Source organism: Spinacia oleracea, chromosome 6 (genome assembly GCF_020520425.1).
Source record: "Spinacia oleracea cultivar Varoflay chromosome 6, BTI_SOV_V1, whole genome shotgun sequence".
Lineage (NCBI taxonomy): Eukaryota > Viridiplantae > Streptophyta > Magnoliopsida > Caryophyllales > Amaranthaceae > Spinacia > Spinacia oleracea.
Window position 1 is genome coordinate 117,095,899 of NC_079492.1, and position 18,667 is coordinate 117,114,565.

The following is an 18,667-nucleotide window of genomic DNA, read 5'->3' on the forward strand; positions in this document are numbered from 1 at the left end:
CTTACCACTGCTATGTCAGATGTTTTTGACTTTTTAAATGTCTCCCAATCTTCTCGTTGGATGTTTTTCCAAATCTCATATGGTTGACGATTGACCTCATTTTTGCTCAACTTTCTTGTAAAAATAATATGGCCACTCACTAGCTTTCCCTTGAAGTCCCTGAATCTCTTAGCTACACTAGAGAGGAAATTCTTTTTGATTACTGGATCATCTTCAAGGTGGAATCTTGCCTGCACGTTTAAAACAAAACAATCAAGAGATGGCAGGAATACAGTCTGAAATAGCTGAAATACAGGCTGAACTACCGAACTACTGAACTAATGAACTAGCTGAAATACAGGCCGAACTACTGAACTAGCTGACCTACTGAACTAGCTGAACTACTGAACCAGGTTCACTGCTGAACCTGCTGCCCTACTAAAGCTGAACTACTGAACTAGCTGAACTACTGAACTACTCAACTAGCTGAACTACTCAACCCAGCAGGGCCTGACACAAAACAGAGTGGCCGGGCTAGGCATGGACCAGGACTGTTAAGGACCGCGACCTGCATGCTAGAATGAGGCCCTGTTGAAGAATGAGGCTGGAATACACGATATACAACTGTAGTTTCTAAACAGACCTAGAACACGAGACAAAAACTAAAACACTCAGATAATTAATTAACAGCAACCATCAGCTATACTAAAACTAAACTACAAATCCTTATTAGTCCTAAATAATCAACCAGTAATCCAAAGCTAATGTGACACTGCTGCCCTATATCTCAAGCCTTAAACAACACTGACAGATGAACCAGTAATACAGATGTGAGTGAACAAAACAAATAACTAAACTACTGAACTAGATGAACCTGCTGCCCCTATATCTCAAGCCTTAAACTACACCGACAGCATTAATTGCCAAGAGCATGTCAAGTAGAAGCAAGTATGCTCACTCAACATGTAGCCCAAACATCAAAAGAATCGCTGGACAATGATCATGCCAGCTGAAACAGAAAAACCAGCTAACATATTCTAAGCAGCTCAACAGAAACCAGAGGCAAAATGAATAAAAAATAACCCCAAACCTTCCCAACTTCTACAAAATCACACTAAATCAAGTAGAAACCAACGACCGGGCTGTTTAAAATTTCAAAAAATAAAGGCAGTAGGTATAGAAAAATGAAAAAAAGAATAATTTTAGCACTTACCATTGTGTCCTCCCATAATTTACTCCTTAAACCTTGACTAACACTTGGCCAATCCCAATTAATATTCAACTTGCGACTACACAAACCGATCTGTTGACCATACTTCAATCTCCATTTGCCGGATGGACGCAAAAGGCTGTCAAACTGCAGGAACATGGGCCCGGTCTTTCCTAGCCCTTTTGTCGGACCCCTAGCTTTTCCTGACCCCCTTCCCCTACCCTTGCCTTTCTTGCTACCTGACTCCTCTGTAGGATGATTAGTATCAACTCCGAGAAGGGCAGCAGCATCAGCCAGCTCCTCAAACTCATCAAGTCGACGCAAATACTCGTCATTAGCTATATCTTCTGGTTCACCTTGGTCTTTCTCGTTCAAGGCATCATAGTCCTTATCTTTTTCTGGCGTTTCTTCATCAGATTCATCCCCATTTCTAGCCATAGCTCTGCAAAATTTGAATCTTTTAACTTTAGTACAATAGCGAAACTAAAAGGATAATACAAAACAGAAAAGTACATAACCCAACACACTTAAAGTACACACTACAAAACAGTACAAAACCAAAAAAAGTTAAAGTATTTTTTGTACAGAACACTAGCACAATAAACAGAACACAACAGAATTAGTATAAAAAAATAACCGAACAGACAGAATAATACAAAATTGAACAAAAATAACAAGTACTTTAAATAAGAAATCAATCAACTACAAAACATGAGAAATATGTCTACACAGTGAGTACCTAAATCATCATCAAGGTTCATCAACAGTTATGCCTTCTGTATGATCTAAGCGCATATAATTGGTATCATTATCCGTTCCATCAAGCACACCGCTCTCTGAAATTGAGAACGGTGGTGAGTCATCAAACTGATCGTACTCTTCTTCATCATCGACATCACCAACACCAAGAATATATCTCTTCCCTTTAACAACAACAGACAAATCATGATCGACATTGTCTCTTATGTAGAAAACTTGCTTTGCTTGGGATGCGAGTATGAATGGCTCTGAAGTGTCGCGCAACCGTGTCATATTGATTATAGTCATATTATTGTCAACAAGCTTAACACCGCGCCGACTATTCTCTGCCCACTTGCATTGAAAAAGTGGTACCTTTATTTTTCCACTATAATCAAGCACCCATATTTCCTGAATGACCCCATAATATGGATGTGTTGCATCAACTGGATTCTTATCTTTAGCACTTGCATAATCTCTAGAAGAAGCAACCATTGTAACACCACTATTTTGCGTAGACCTTGACTTTTTGTCTTGACGTAGCGTATGGAAGGTATATCCATTGATGTCATACCCTTCATATGAGTGCAAAGTATCTTGTGGACCATATGATAGCCATTTTATCGTATTGGAGATTTTGTGGCCTTTAACATCCAACTCAGCCATCACTTTATTTTGAAACCAATCACTGAAAGTACGATTATGTTCCAACACCAAGGCACGTTCTGTTTTAGTCGGATTTCGAGCTCTTAACTCCTGCATATGCTTTTCTAAGTACGGACTAACCTCTGTGAGTTGTTGTAGCACACATAAGTGGGCTTGCATCTGTTTCTCTAATGGAGCACTGATATCTTTAGCACCAATTGTGCCTTTGCCTTCAAGTCTCCCCTCATGTCGAGATTTAGGAAGTCCGATTGGTTCAGCTCTGGACATATATTCAGCAATAAACGCACCAATCTCCGCCGACACAGTTCCTTGAATCATACTTGCTTCTGGTCGTGCGGGATTCCTCACCTTTCTCTGCATGCACCCCATATGCCTTTCAAAAGGATAAGCCCATCTCATGAACACTGGACCACAAAGCTTGATTTCTCGAACAAGATGGACAACTAAATGAACCATTATGTCGAAAAACGAAGGCGGAAAATACATCTCAAACTGGCACAGTGTTACAACTACATTAGCTTGTAGTTTGTCTAATTCCTCCGGATCAAGTACCTTGTTGCATATTGTATTGAAAAACGAACAAAGTCTCGTGATGGCATCTCTTACATGCTTAGGCAAAATCCCACGAATTGCAATGGGCAACAATACTTGCATCATGACATGACAATCATGGGATTTCATTGCATGTAATTTCAATTCAGTCATACACACAAGCTTTCTTATATTCGATGAGTAGCCCTTAGGAACTTTAATTCCATAAAGACACTCTAGAAATATTCTTTTCTCAACTTTAGACAATGTATAGCAAGCAGGGGGTAAATAGTAAGACTTACCTTTCCCCTTTCTGGCCTTTTCCTTAAGCTTTGGCCATAAATGAGGTCGAATCTTCAGGTGTTGCATGTCTCTCCGCACCTTAATGCCATCCTTCGATTTCTTATCCATGTTCAACAATGTACCCAAAATGGCCTCACACACATTTTTTTCTATGTGCATTACATCGAGACGATGTCTAACTGACAGATGCTTCCAATATTCCAGTTTCCAAAAGGCAGACTCCTTCTTCCAAATTCCATCTTTTTTATTTTTCCCAGATTTTCCAAAAACCGTCTCTATGCCTTTAACACGGTTGTAAACCTCTCTTCCAGATGACGGTCTACGAAATCTACGTTCTTCCACGTTGCCATCAAATAGAGATTTTTTCTTTCGATAAGGATGAAACCTATTTAGCCACTTTCTATGAACTGGATACACGTGTTTTCTAGAATTTGGCAACCAGGTTGATTCCATATCATCTTCACAAACTGGGCATGGCATCTTTCCCTTTACCTTATACCCTGACAAGTTACCATAAGCCGGGTAGTCATTGATGGTACAAAATAACATTGCACGCAACGTGAAAATCTCATCACCATACGCATCAAAAACAGAAATACCTTCATCCCACATTTTTTTCAAATCATCAATGAGCGGAGCAAGGTATACATCAATATCGTTTCCTGGTTGTTTCGGCCCTTGTATAAGTAAGGATAACATAATATTCTTTGACTTCATGCACAACCAAGGAGGCAAATTATAAATTACTAACAGAACAGGCCAAGTGCTGTGTTGACTGCTTAGACTACCAAATGGGTTCATTCCGTCAGTAGAAAGCGCAAGCCTAAGATTCCTATCTTCTTTGCCGAATTCTGGAAATTCTTCATCAATATCTTTCCATTGAGGAGAATCTGCCGGATGTCTAAGCAACCCATCTTTCTTCCTCTTATCTGCATGCCACCTCAAGTTCTTTGCCTCCTTCTTTATTGAAAACAATCGTCTAAACCTTGGTATTATTGGAAGATACCAAAGCAGTTTAGCAGAGGGACCTTTCTTGCCTTCCCCGGGCATAACTCCATCTGGGAGCTTGTAACGAGACTTACCACACCGAGGACATTTTTCTAAATCTGCAAACTCTTTTCGATACAAAATACAATCATTTGGACAAGCATCTATTTTCTCATATGCTAATCCAAAAGGACACATCAACTTGTTGGCATAATAAGTCGACTTAGGCAACACATTCCCTTCGGGAAACATGTCCTCTAATGCCTCCAAAAATTGTGAAAAAATTGCGTCAGTCACACCGCCCTTTATTTTCAGGTTGGTCAACACTGACACAGCCGACAACTGAGTGTACTTGACACATCCAGGATACAAAGGTTTCTCAGCAGCTTCTGACAAACGTTCAAATAAATGAGGCTTATCTTGAATTGCCTCCATCATTTCATCTATATGATCCTCCTCAATATCATCATCCACGTCTTCTTCACCTTCATCATCTTCCTCCGAAAACATATCCTCGGTCCGATCAATAGGTTCAGTGTGTACATGGTGGTCAATAATTGGATTTTCACTGGAATTTCCCGTATATCCTCCGATCTCACCATGCCATATCCACACATGGTATTGTTGCCTAAACCCACGACGAATCACATGATCTCTTAATGTTTTGATACTACTAACCCTACTCACATTTTCGCAATCGACACATGGACAATAAAACCCATTATCTTGTACATTTTCTTGATGCTCCAAATCACATCTACAAAACTCCTCTACCCCGTTCAAGAACCCCGACGAAGTTCGCTTCTCATACATCCAACTTCGACTCATACCTTCTGTTTCACCGGCTAAAGTCATGATACAACCAAACTGTCAACACATTAACACATAGCAACTCACATTGAAATTGGTGTAACACGTTGTATACATGCTTAAATGAATTTCGTGAAACATAGTTGAACTATACAAAAAGAACATACAACACCAAGAACAACAAGAGAAAAAACAGCAACAACGACAACAAAAGCAAGCAACAACAATAAGATCAACAACAAAAACTAAGCAAATCAGAACTAGCAAAACAAAAAAACAGAGAACAACATGTTACACCCAACAACATGAACAAAAAACCTGGACCCAAATAACAAATTCATGGCTTTCAGTTCCTGTGACCTGTGTCATGGTGGCATAGGATTTACCAGTGAAGGCCTACTGAGGAAAATAATCAAGGTGGCCAAGAAGAGTATTCATTTGAATTGGAGCAAACTGAGCTTAAACATGGAAAAAAGTCGGACTACAAATAATAATAGGCTAACTGTGTCAAATCGAATATGCAATTTCATTGTAGCATTCAGTCAATCTAAGTTTTACTTTTGAAGTACAAATTGAAATCAATTTTCTGCTAGAGTATTCAACTTGACAAGCAGAGATATGCGTGAATACAACGGTATATAAGTGCTTTACATTATTTAATCAAAATAACGATGCAATCCTCAACAGTCAATTACCTCTTCAGTGAGAAATGTTATCTCCAGAAAGATGAATCAGCAAGTTCCCCAATTCCAAGCACAACTGAAAATATGCAAAAAGCCATATATATAAGAGAAAATGCTAACCTGAAAGAGTTAAAGGAAATTAAAATCTGAGTACAGAGTCTAGAAACAACCTTTACGGGTTTACATATTCAAAGACAGCGAGGAAGTCGGTCCAGCTCAGGGGCTACAAGAGAAGCTGCAGTCACTAGGTAAATTTTCAAGTTTCTTAGTCTTGAGCCTGAACCAATACCAAATTTGTAGGATACAATCAGAGATAAAGTTTAGGCATTTTAAAGGTTCTATTAAGCCAAAATTTGACATTGAAAATTAGGGTTAATTAATTTACAGTTTCAGGGGAGAGAGGAGAGGAGAGGACAGAGCAAGAGAGTACTAATTAGATAATTCAAACACAATTCATGTTAATTGCGAGACTGATATGAGGGGGAATAGAGCAATTAAACGAAAAAACGGCAAGGATGAGGAGGAGCAGTGGAAGCATAATTTACCTCAATTGAGAACGGCGGCGGCGGAGATGAGTTCGAATGACCACGGCGGCGGTGGAGCTTAAGTTTTCCGGCGAAATTCGATGGTGAAGAGAGTAGGTCAGGGTCAGTCGTATGAAGGAAGAAGAAGGTGTTGGTGTTTCTGTGAAGTGAGACAAGCCAAACGAAAGAGACGAAAGAGAGAAGCAGCTGGCTCCAAAAATATGGGGTTAATACGCGTGTCTCTGTGTGGGGGACAGGTGACAACTTTGCGGCGTTAAAGGAGCCACGCCGCAAAACGTTTATTTTTTTATTAATTTGCTGCGTCATAATAGTAAATAACGCCGCAAAGTGTTAATTTTTAACTAATTCTTCGAATTTGTCGTTTAGTTAGAGGCGTTAAGTAATTAACGCAGCAAAATCATGGCAGCAAATGAATGTTTTTCTACTAGTGTTCACTTCCTAAACTTTTGTAACTTTTACCTAGGTTTTTGTAATTTTTAATATGTTTTGATTAATTTTTATATTATAAAAAAGGAAGTTGATAGATAAATATTTTTAAGAATTAAATAATTAATTTTATATACTTCCTCCGTTCCAGAAATATCGCACCATGGTTGACTTTTACTCTTCTAACCATTACTTTGACTCGTAATATCTAAAATCGTGTGCAAGTAAAAATTATAAAAAAAATAATATTTAGAAAATATATATCGAAACGAATCTAACATGACCCCACATGACTAAAATTACCTTACGTACGAATCACAAAAAATGGCCAAAGTCGAATGGTGCGATATTTCCGAAACGGAGGAAGTATTATTAATGATTTTGAAGAAATAATTTTTATTAAAATGAAATTTTTTATCACTAATAAATAGATAATTTTTACGCATACGTAGTATAAAGTAACTTTGCATTTTATGTAGGTATATTTTTAGTTGCCGCCGCTCTCCCCCTTTTCTCATCTATCATTTTCGGTGAAGGTAAACTCATTTTTTGTTGTTTATTTTAAGAGTCTGCTAATAGTGTTGTTGTTGTAGGAAAAATAACACATCCGGTTATTCAAACGATGAGTAGGATTAGACCCGTCAAACGGGTCGGTCGGGTCGGGTTGTAAAAAATTATTTTCGGGTTCGGATTGAATCGGGTCGGTCATTTTCGGGTTCGGGTTTACAAATGCTTGTTCAAGACCCAGAACTTTCGGGTTCGAGTCGACCCAACGGGTTGAGAGATTTTAAAACGCGCATTATATTTTCATTAATTTAGGTGATAAATATACAAAGTATTAGCAGAAATTAACAAATTTTCCTACACAAGTTTATATTTAGCCAAATTCAACTATAAAATGACGTATAAGTATAAATAAAATCATATTACACACAACAATAGTAAAATCAATGTGCTTATTATGCTTAAATTTTCTCATAATCTCATTTTTTAGTATAAATACAATGATTTTCAATCGGTCGGGTCCAAAACGGGTTCGGTCGGGTTTTGACCCATTACTTTTCGGGTTGCTCGGGTTCGGATAAAATCGGGTTACGGGTCACAAAATCTTGTTCAGGACCCAGTATTTTCGGGTCGGGTTCGGGTCGGGTTGATTTTTGACAGGTCTAGGTAGGATGTTTGTTTATACTTGGTATTTAATTTTGATAAAGCTTTATTGAGAATCGATTACGCGAATTTTGCAACGGATATTAATCATTTGCCACATTGTTAGATTTAGCTCATTCACATAGAAGATTTTTATTTGGTATTGACAGATTTGTTTTTATATTATCGAGCAGAAGAGGGCCAAAAGATCATATATGAACGAAATAAACAAAAAGAAACATGGAATACTAATTTAGGAGTAACGTTTAACACATTGGAATTAATACTTTATCTATAAATTGATGATGATGATGATGATAATAGTAAAGAGTAACCGTGAAGATAAAATTGTTGAATATTTGATTCTTTAGTTAAAAGTAAGACCACTAGGGGCCCACCACTAATACCTTTTTATACAACAAAAGGTCTTGCGCGCACAAGGTGTACAATAAATTTATTGTACACCAAGATAACTTTAACTATTTTTTTTGTAACTTTAACTTAGTTTTGCTTAACTTTTATATTAGTAAAAAAAATTGATAGATTAATATTTTAAAAGGTTAAATTATTAATTTTATACATTATTAGTGATTTTGAAGAAATAAGTTTTACTAAAATGAAAAAATTTATCACTTAAAAATAGATAACTTTTACATATATATGCTTAACTTTTAAGCATTTTGGGTTAACTTTTACTCCGATTATAATATTTATTGTACACCCATTGTAAATAAGAATCTGTGTTTACACGATAACAGGGGGTTTTGGTTTGAGTCACAGATAGTCAAAAAGAAAAAAAGCGTAGAATTTAGATGATGTGGAAAATTGGTGCTGACACGAATCTACATCAGATTATCAGACTACACGTGTAATTTCACTTACTATTATTTCTCACGTGTAATTCTATCACAGAAGTCAGAATTAAAGCCCTTCACTCAGAGGTGTCTTTTCTTTACTACTAGATCGATGAAGAAATAACTACTCCGTATAGACTTATAGAGTACGAATTACTGAATTTATTAGACCAAATTAAATTTGATTGTTTGATTAAATTTTATTTAATTTGGTTTGTTCTGAACCTAAATACAAAGAGTAAACATTAGACACTATATTTGATACGGATTTTTCATGAAATACCCCCGAATTTTGGCGTAATTCACCAAATGCCCCTCGACTTTCAGAAATTCACCAAATGCCCCTCACAAATGACTTAATACCCAAAATACCCTTACTAATGATGCGCCGTTAGTCCTCCGTTAACCTAATTTTCAAATTCACCAAATACCCCTATTTTAATACTTATTTCACCAAATACCCTTATTCAGAAACTTAATTCACCAAATACCAATAACTTAAAATTACTCATTTTGATGCTCAACGGCTAGTTTTTGTGTTTGAAAATTAGCCGTTGCTTATTGTTTGCTTATAAATACTCTTTTTCTGACGGTTTATTGTAGTTTTCCTATTATTTTGTTAATTTCATATCATTTTTGTCATGAGTTTTCTTTCAAAATCATCATCCACACCCAATGAGTCCACATATGTAAGAGTCCCAAATAAATTTTGTTATCATGGGAGAAAATTTGACATCCGAATATCTGATACAACACTCAATCTGAAGCTCCGGTACAACACTAAAACAGAAAACACTCCTAAAAACACCTCAAAACGTCGCAACTCTTCAAGAAAATAGCTACTTCTTTTGTACCTTATTCTTTATGTGACCAATTAATTATATTTACCACGCAATCGGAAGGTATTCCTTTTTCAATATGGGAAATATCTTTAACATATGCAAACAGATTAAAAATAAAGCTCTTATTAATTTTATTCTAACGCATATGTTCCAGCTACCTCGGCTTCTATTGCTTCCATGCCACATATTTAACGTTAACTCCCTTTTGTCTCCTGTCTCTACTGCCTCCAAACATCTTTCTTCAATCTCCTAACTTTCTCTCAACCTTACAGTCGAGGCATAAAGGTTTTCCCACTTTTCTTTTGAGCTAGGTCCTATTGACATGGTCAGATTTATGGACAAATGTCTATTTTTGGATTTGAGGGAACAAGAAAAAAAAATGAAACTAAGGTATGTTCCAAAGCTCATGAACCAGTGAAAAAACATGAATCTTGGCACAAAGATTTGCCTCCAAACTCAAGATTTTCACATCATGAATCCAAGTTGAAATCGAGGTTGTGATAAAAATGTATGTGTTATTGAACTTGATTTCTTAGTTTCTTTACCATTCGGACAATAAGAAAATTAAGGTGTTAGCTTTAGATTGAATTACTTCAGCTTCACTTACATAAGATCCCTTTGAAAATGGGGTTTTTTGGCCTTTTGCTCAGCTAAAGTGCATTGTCTTTACTGGATGAGGCCTGAACTTATTGGATCATAATTGAAACTTACTGAGTGTTGTATCGGAGCCTCAGATGGAAATTTCCTCCCATAATATTAGAAATTGTTTGGGACTCTTACATATGTGGATTCATGGGTGTGGATGATGATTTTGAAAGAAAACTCATGACAAAAATGATATGAAATTAACAAAACAATAGAAAAACTACAATAAATAGTCAGAAAACGGGTTTTTATAAGCAAACAATAAGCAACGGCTAATTTTCAAACATAAAAACTAGCCGCTGAGCATCAAAATGGGTAATTTTAAGTTATGTGTATTTGGTGAATTAAGTTTCAGAATAGGGGTATTATATGAAATAAGTAATAAAATAGGGGTATTTGGTGAATTTAAAAATTAGGCTAACGGAGGACTAACTTACATTCGGGGGCATTTGGTGAATTACGCCATAATTCGGGGGTATTTCATGAAAAATCCGTATTTGATATTACATAGAAATTATATGAGCCAATACTTACATTCAACTACTCTTTTCTAAACTATATGAAATATTATGAAAATTTTATATCTCTAATTTATTGAGATTTTATGCTTAAGTTATTACTCCGTACAATTTATTTTGTCAGAATCATCACCGAACTTAAATGTACTTATTTTGACTGAAATTAGTCAAAATATTTTGAAATAACTAATGCCCTAAAAAGCTAAAACAAATTAAAATATTTTGCTTAGTTAAACAGACGTGTTTTTGTCAAATATTCTTAAATTAATATTGTGCTATGTACTCCCTCCGCTTTTATATGTCAGTTTTGGCAATCCTTTCTAAAGTTAGAGCTGGCCAAAGTTGACCCAACTCACCAACCTAACCAGAAACCAACTCAATGATAAAGGGTTGGGTCAAGATTTTTTGCCCGTTTAATTAAATGGGCCTACCCATCCCAACCGTTTAATTAAATGGGTTGGGTCATGTTAAAATTTTCAACCCAAAAGCAACCCGCATATAACTAATTCGTTCAGATTAACCCGACCAACTCGCATAAAAATGTAATTTTGTGTTTTTTTTTACTTTTTGCAAATTATAAATATGAAAAACTTAAATTAACTACGTACTAGCAGCCGCCAATACTTATTCTTCTCTCGGTATCTATTTTCTCTATCTCATCTCAAAGATTATCAACTTAGATTTTGCTCTCTAAGTATGTATCTTGACAAATGTAATCGGACATGTGGTCATTTCCTAAATAATAATAAAAGAAGACGAGAAGAAAAAGTAAATAATAATTCCTTTCTTAGCCTCTAAGTGCCGTTTTTTCTTAGACTTGGATGATCAATTTTACTCATCTAACCTTTCTTCTTTCATTTATAAAAGTTGTTATTGCTAAATTATTTCACCAACTATTAAAATAAAAATTAATTATACCGATCAACGTGTTTTTTTTTTTTTGTCAAGTACTCTTAAATTAATCACAAATTCTTATTTAAAAAGAGTGTACAATAAATATTGTACACCTAAGTAAAAGTTAACACAAAATGCTTAAAAGTTAAGCTTATATAGGTAAAAGTTATTAATTTTTTAGTGATAAGTTTTTTCATTTCAGTAAAACTTATTTTTTCAAAATCACTAATAATGTATAAAATTAATCATTTAAACCTTTAATATGTTTTCTATCAACTATTTTTTTACTAATATAAAAGTTAATCAAAACTAGGTTAAAGTTCTAAAAAAATGGGAAAAAGTTATCTTGGTGTACACTAAATTTATTGTACACCTTGTGCGCGCAAGACCTTTTGTAAATTAATACTCTGTACTATGTGCTCACCCTTGTAGGTAAGAGAGATGATGGATTAAGGTTAAGGGAATTTACTTGGGACGTAATTGAAATTATAATTTTGATATGCAGGTATAACGAGGATAAATATTAGCCGAAAAAAAAGGGAAAGATATCAAGTAAGACTAATAAAATAGAAAAAAAAAACTCGATAAGAAAACAAGATTAAGATTAAAAAATGGAGCGAGTAGTACTCATTTTAAAGATGCATTAAATAGTTAGGATTGCATAAAGACATGGTTTAATCCCGCCCCTCTTGGTGGAAGAATTAAGTAGCTATTGCAAATTTTGAATTATAGAGGATAACATAAATAAATAAGCCCCCTTTATTTCAAAAGTGTTGGGCTAGTTGTGCACTTGTGCTACATTGCTCGTTTATATTATTTAATTAGTAATTGGACTAAGCTAGTGTCTTTCTATGTTATCCAAATTTTCAGTTCAATTTTGGTTTACCAATATGCGTAGATACACCCATAGAGGTTGTTATCTTCCACGTAATATAACCGTATTTTATCCATTTTAACATTATGACTTTTTTCATTAAGGATTAAAGATTTAAAGCCTCGTCAATTATTCAACTTTGGTATATTCGATCACCATGTCCTGCTTCGCGCTATTGCTACGAGGAAGTATTTTCGGATATTTTATATGTGTTTGCAAATGCATATCATAGTAAAAGATAAAAATAGAAAAAAGACAAAAAAGAAATTGAATTGTACTTTTTAAAACAAAAATGATACTTTTTTTTTTATCAGAGTGGTACTTTTTTTTAAACATGAATGATACTTCATTTTCCCTATTTTTTTCTTTTAGGTATTTTGTATTTTCTCTGATATATGTGTTGCCACACATATCAGATATCCGAAAATACTTCCTCCTATTGCTACGTCTGATTTAATGTTTTATGTTTCAATGAAGGTTCTCTACCTTATGGCAAATTATGCTCTTCCTTTCTTGGTCGATTTTAAGAGTCAGGATCCTCTCTAACTCCCTCATCTAGTAGCGAAATTAGAAATGGTTTGTTCTCTTCAACTTATATAACCTTAAATTATCTTAACTGAACTTATCTGAATTTATAAGACCTTCACGCGTTGTAAGAAAAGTAAAATATAGTATATGAGAAATTGGAATATAGTACATTGAAGATTGAAATGAGTTAAGCTAATAAATGGGGTCTAACCTTTTGAACTTTTCACCGTTTAGGACCTATAACTTTTTTTTTCACCGTTTGGGACCTCATTCCCCTTTTCTGGTCAAATTTAACTAGAGTGCATTAAAAGGTTAGGTCCTTGGGTTAAAAGGTTAAAGTAAATCAAAAGTTTGAGGGCTAACCTTTTCGTTTTTTCACCTTTCAGGACCCGAACTTTTTTTTTTCACCTTTTGAGACCTCATTCATATTTTCATGTAATTCCAATTCAATTATTAAAGTTTCTAATCATTGACATATAATAAGCTCAAATTGAAATAATATGTAACTTAATTCTTAACTTAGCCCATATATATATATAAATTGAGTTGGGTATCAAATAATCTAATGAATAAAGAAGCAAATAATTATTTACAAGTTGATCATATTTTATATATTCGGTTATGGTGTCCAATGACAATAGAAGAATTAAGAAATTTATATAGTAGAGTACGATATTTATACAATTATACTCAAAGGTTTACGGGGGATGGTGGAACTAAAAATACACTACGAATTTTCCGCCCCGGGACCCAAGTTGTAAGGAAGATCCGCCATTGATGGTATATCCTCGCAATTATTTGTGGTTTGATTGAAGAATATTAATAATGTCCACACAAAAACGTAAAAATAATAAAAATAGGTTAATTTTAAATGACTTCTGATTTTGATCACAAGTTAATATATCATACTAGTTCTTGAGTGTTTTATGAGAGTAGAGACAATTGGATTATTGATGCCCATATTTGATGAGGTACATAAATGATTTATGCTTATCTCGATCATAATTAATCAGCAATTTCCGAATTAAAATTTCTGACCTCAAATTTTCTATAAACATATTCAAATCAGTTGTTATTGGATTACATAAATTAAGTTTCAACTATTAAAGGTCTTATAAATGAGTAAAGATGATGTATGATGTTTGGAGAAGAGTAATGTGTAGTTTTAATTGTATGAAGGGGTTTGGGAAAGATGAATTATTATTATTATTATTATTATTATTATTATTATTATTATTATTATTATTATTATTATTATTATTATTATTATTATTATTATTATTATTATTATAAAAAGAAGCGATTATACAAAGTTGGATGGGAGCCTAGCCACTAATTGGGCTCCGACACCCTTATTCAAAGCAAAACACAAACGATGAAAAAGAAAGAACGAATGTTAGCAGTAGCCGTGTTACTCTGAGCAACCCGTGCGACCCTAGCCATGAACTCGAGGGCATCACTCCCTAGTTCTCCAAGAGTGGAGAAAGCAAAAGCGATAAAACCATATCCGTTGCTTATGCACTTCGCTTCATACTTCTTCTTCTTCTTCCTGGCAACAGCATTAGCGACAGCAACCCCAGGAGCAAAAGCATCAACTCCTGGCCCGGTGAATGGAGAGATACTCGTGACATCTAAGCATACATTTTTCCCTTTGTCCCAAGAGTAGACAAGAAGGTCTGCAGGTCGGAGATCTTTCCCTTCCTCAAACAGAAACCCCAAAGGCACCTCCTTCTGCACAACAACCCCAGCCTGCGAACAAATATCCCCTAACACATCTCGAACCAAGTTATGGCGGAATTTCAGGCCAACATCATTACCACAATGCACTGCGTGATCCCCGAAACGATCTATGATTTTGGAAGAGCAGCAAGGACAAGTAAAGTCAGGAGGGAACATAGGAATCGCAAGGCGATAACACAAAACACACCTGAATTTTCTTGGGTGCATCTTCTGCCCTAACCCCTCAATTGGGAGTGCTCTCAAGAAGTCTAAGGAGTGTGCCGCTCGGTTGCTAATGAGTATAGTCTTTTCCCTAGGACTCGGGTTGTGTTGTGCCATCATCTTCTTCTCTACCATATCAAAGTACACTGTAGCCAACTTTTTCATAAACGGTGGGGGGGGGGGGGGGGCTGGTACCACACGACAGAGATCGAGAGGATCAAAATGACACAAATCCCGAAAGCTATTCAAAGCTAAATCACAAGCAAGGCCCAAAACAGAGTCACCACCATGCCCAAGCAGTCTGTTCTGGAGACCAAGAGACTGGAGACGCGAAGCAACAAACACATATACAGAAGAATCCTGCGCGGTGTAGACCCCGAAACCACCAAACCGAAAAGGTAGAGTGGCACAACGCCACTGCCAATCTCCAAAGCCAGCACCACCATCCACAATAATATCTTGAACAACCTTCCTTAAGGCGAGATCAAAGGAAATAGGAGCAGACCCGAGCATATGCGGCGGACAAGTCCGTAAAGAGAAGTACAAACGACTAACCCCCACACAACTCCGTAGAAGAAGCAACTCCGATTGAGGATCATTAAGCCCAGCCACGGCCTCCATCAAACCCACAGTCCTAGTGACCCTGTCCTCTATCAAGCGGTTGCAAAAGTCAGCATCCAAGCTAACTGGCCCACCCAGAAGCTTGACTCCATCCCTGGGGCGGGCAATAGTAGGAGGGAAAAGTGTGGAATCGTAGCTCCTTGGATTAGGAGTAGGTCAAAAGATTTCCGTTTTCTCAACATTTAAATGCAACCCCATTGCCGGACCCTCAGTAGTGATCACCTGCAAAGCCAAAGAAACAAAAGCAGTGTCCCCAATAATGGTACCATCGTCGAGGTACCAAGCCATGAAATCAATATTGCATTTTTCGTGGACCAGATGGACAAGTGGATGCAAAGTGAGCGCAAAAAACAAAGGCCCCAAAGGATCACCCTGCTGAACCCCCTGAGAAGATAACAAGATAGAACCCTCATAATACAACCTAGCAGGCCGTGCATAACAGAATTCAACCCAAGGAGCGAGCGAAGGACACCGACGTCGGACTTCTCTAAGCATAGTACTATGGTCCATCATGTTAAAGGCATTGATAAAAGCAACCAGAAGCATAGACATGCCGCTCACATTTTTTGCATACAAACGTTATTTACTAAAAATATCAGTAAAATGCAAAAATAATAATTAGCACTCTAATTAATAATTATCATAATAGTTATTATTTATTATTATTATTATTATTATTATTATTATTATTAAATATAATACTAACAATTATTACATAATAATAATTAATAAAAATAAAAATATTAATAACTATTATGATAATTATTAATTAAAGTGCTAATTATTATTTTTGCATTTTACTGATATTTTTAGTAAATAACGTTTGTATGCAAAAAATGGGTATGAGGTTCCAAAGGTGAAAAAAAATATTTGGGTCCTAAACGGAGAAAAAATCAAAAAATTGGACCCTAACCTTTGTCTTAATTTATTATTTGAGTGATAGTATGGTTAACGGTGGGTTAAACTATCACTACAAGAATTTGTATCTTTAACGACAACCTAATTACGACGGGTCAAAAATCCCGTATCAAAAGCCTTTTGCGACGGGGCTAACTGCCAAACAAAGACGGGAACAACCGTCACAAATGTCTTTTACGACGGGTTAACGACGAGATTTTCATTAACGACGGCCCCGTTTTGTGACGATTCACAACAGAAAATCTCGTCATTAATCATCGATTATTGGCCTTTAGTGACGGGATGTCCTGTCGTTAATGGTACAATTTCTTGTAGTCTATGGTTAACTGACCGGAAAATGAATATGAGTCCCCAAAAGGTGAAACAAAAAAGTTGAGGTCCTAAAGGGTGAAAAAACCAAAAGGTTGGACCCCAACCTTTAGCTTAACTCCATAAAATTGGTATCAATCTTTTTAACACACCGTACATCAGCCTGTTTATTTTTTCCTTTCATCGTCTTAATTATAATGTAAGTTTTATTTTAATCGACACTTAAAACTACTCCCTCCGTCCCGGAATACTTGACCTGTTTTCCTTATCGGGCCGTCCCTTAATACTTGACATGTTTCTAAAAATGAAAATATTCTAACAATATTATATTATTTCACTCCACCCCTATTAACCCACCTACCCCCTACTCCATACAAAAAATAATTAAAAATTCAACCCCTACTCTCCCCCAACCCCACCTCTTAACCCACCCCCCACTAACTACATTAAAATAATACCCCACTATCAACTACTACCTATTAAATTAAATAAGTCAATTCAAGTCCCTTAAAATCTGTGCCGGTCAAACCGGGTCGAGTATTCCGGGACGGAAGGAGTAATAATTAGTAAAAACCTTACAAGAAAAGTCTATCATCAATAATAATCATTTATGGCCGGGCCTTGAAGAGAAAGCAAGTATCCTTTAGATCATACGTAATCAATACCTAATATTTAAAAAGTATAACCATCATCATTTCAATGACACATAAGCAATACTATTTTGATGACACGTGTCTCAATCTTATTAATCTTTCTATTTACTTTTTATTATAAAAAAAATAATGGTCATTCATTATTCTACTTTATTGTCATTAGTTATTACGTAGTATACTACTAATCTCCGTCTCTTTAATTTACTAGAATTGTACTGCATCCATCCCATATTTATAGTATTATTTGACTAAAAACACGGATTTTAAGGAAAGTGTAATATAGTACACGAAAATTTAGAATATACGGAGTAGTACATTGATAATTGATTTGTATGAGAAAGTGAAATATAATACATGGACAAAGGAATATAGTACTTGGAGAAGTTGTGTTGGGTTTTCAGTGTATTTTTAATTAATATAGTGCATGGGAAAATGGAAAACTTAATGGCCAGAAATAGAAACATGATTATAATTTTGGGACGCTTAAAATAGAATCAGGACTACAAAAATGAGATGGAGGGATTACCAAAAATTAGGATCGATACTCAACTTGATTATGCCTAAACTACCGCCCCCTACTTCATCTTCCCCATTCTTCACCTTCCCATTAACTCTCCAAGCTTAATTATTTTCAATGTCAATTTAATTCAATCCCCAAATCTTCTCCCTTTCTCCTGTAGCATTAATTCAAAATTTAACCTCACTAATAGACTTTTTACTGATCCGTTTTGAAACGGTAGGAGATTATAGGGTGCTTTAATTCAACATTTCTATTGTTTATTTTCATGCATGCAAATCGTCATCGACATTTTGAGACTTTTAGGTGGGTTTTATTTGTATATTTTTGTTGTTAGGGGAACTTACAATTAGTTTTAGTTCTTCTATAAGAAAAGTTTTGTCAGTATAGTTCAATAGTTAGACTTTGTTAAGTCTTTCCCTTAATTGGATAACATGAGTATAGTCGTAAACTGTAACAGTTGCAAATATGTTTGGTATTTGTACCAATGATATGTTATTGGTGGTAATAAGTGATTTAAAGTGGATCT

At 35.4% G+C, this 18,667-nt stretch overlaps 1 protein-coding gene across 1 annotated transcript; it reads right to left on the reverse strand.

Annotated features, from left to right (window-relative positions):
* Positions 1-1,939: 1,939 nt before the first annotated feature.
* Positions 1,940-6,758, reverse strand: LOC110796059 (uncharacterized). Its single transcript, XM_022001090.2, has 4 exons — positions 6,453-6,758; positions 5,543-5,620; positions 5,392-5,469; positions 1,940-5,281 (listed from the first exon to the last, which is right to left on the reverse strand). Exons 1-4 carry the CDS (start codon positions 6,756-6,758, stop codon positions 1,940-1,942), a joined length of 3,804 nt encoding a protein of 1,267 aa, XP_021856782.2.
* Between the last annotated feature and the right edge of the window lie 11,909 nt (positions 6,759-18,667).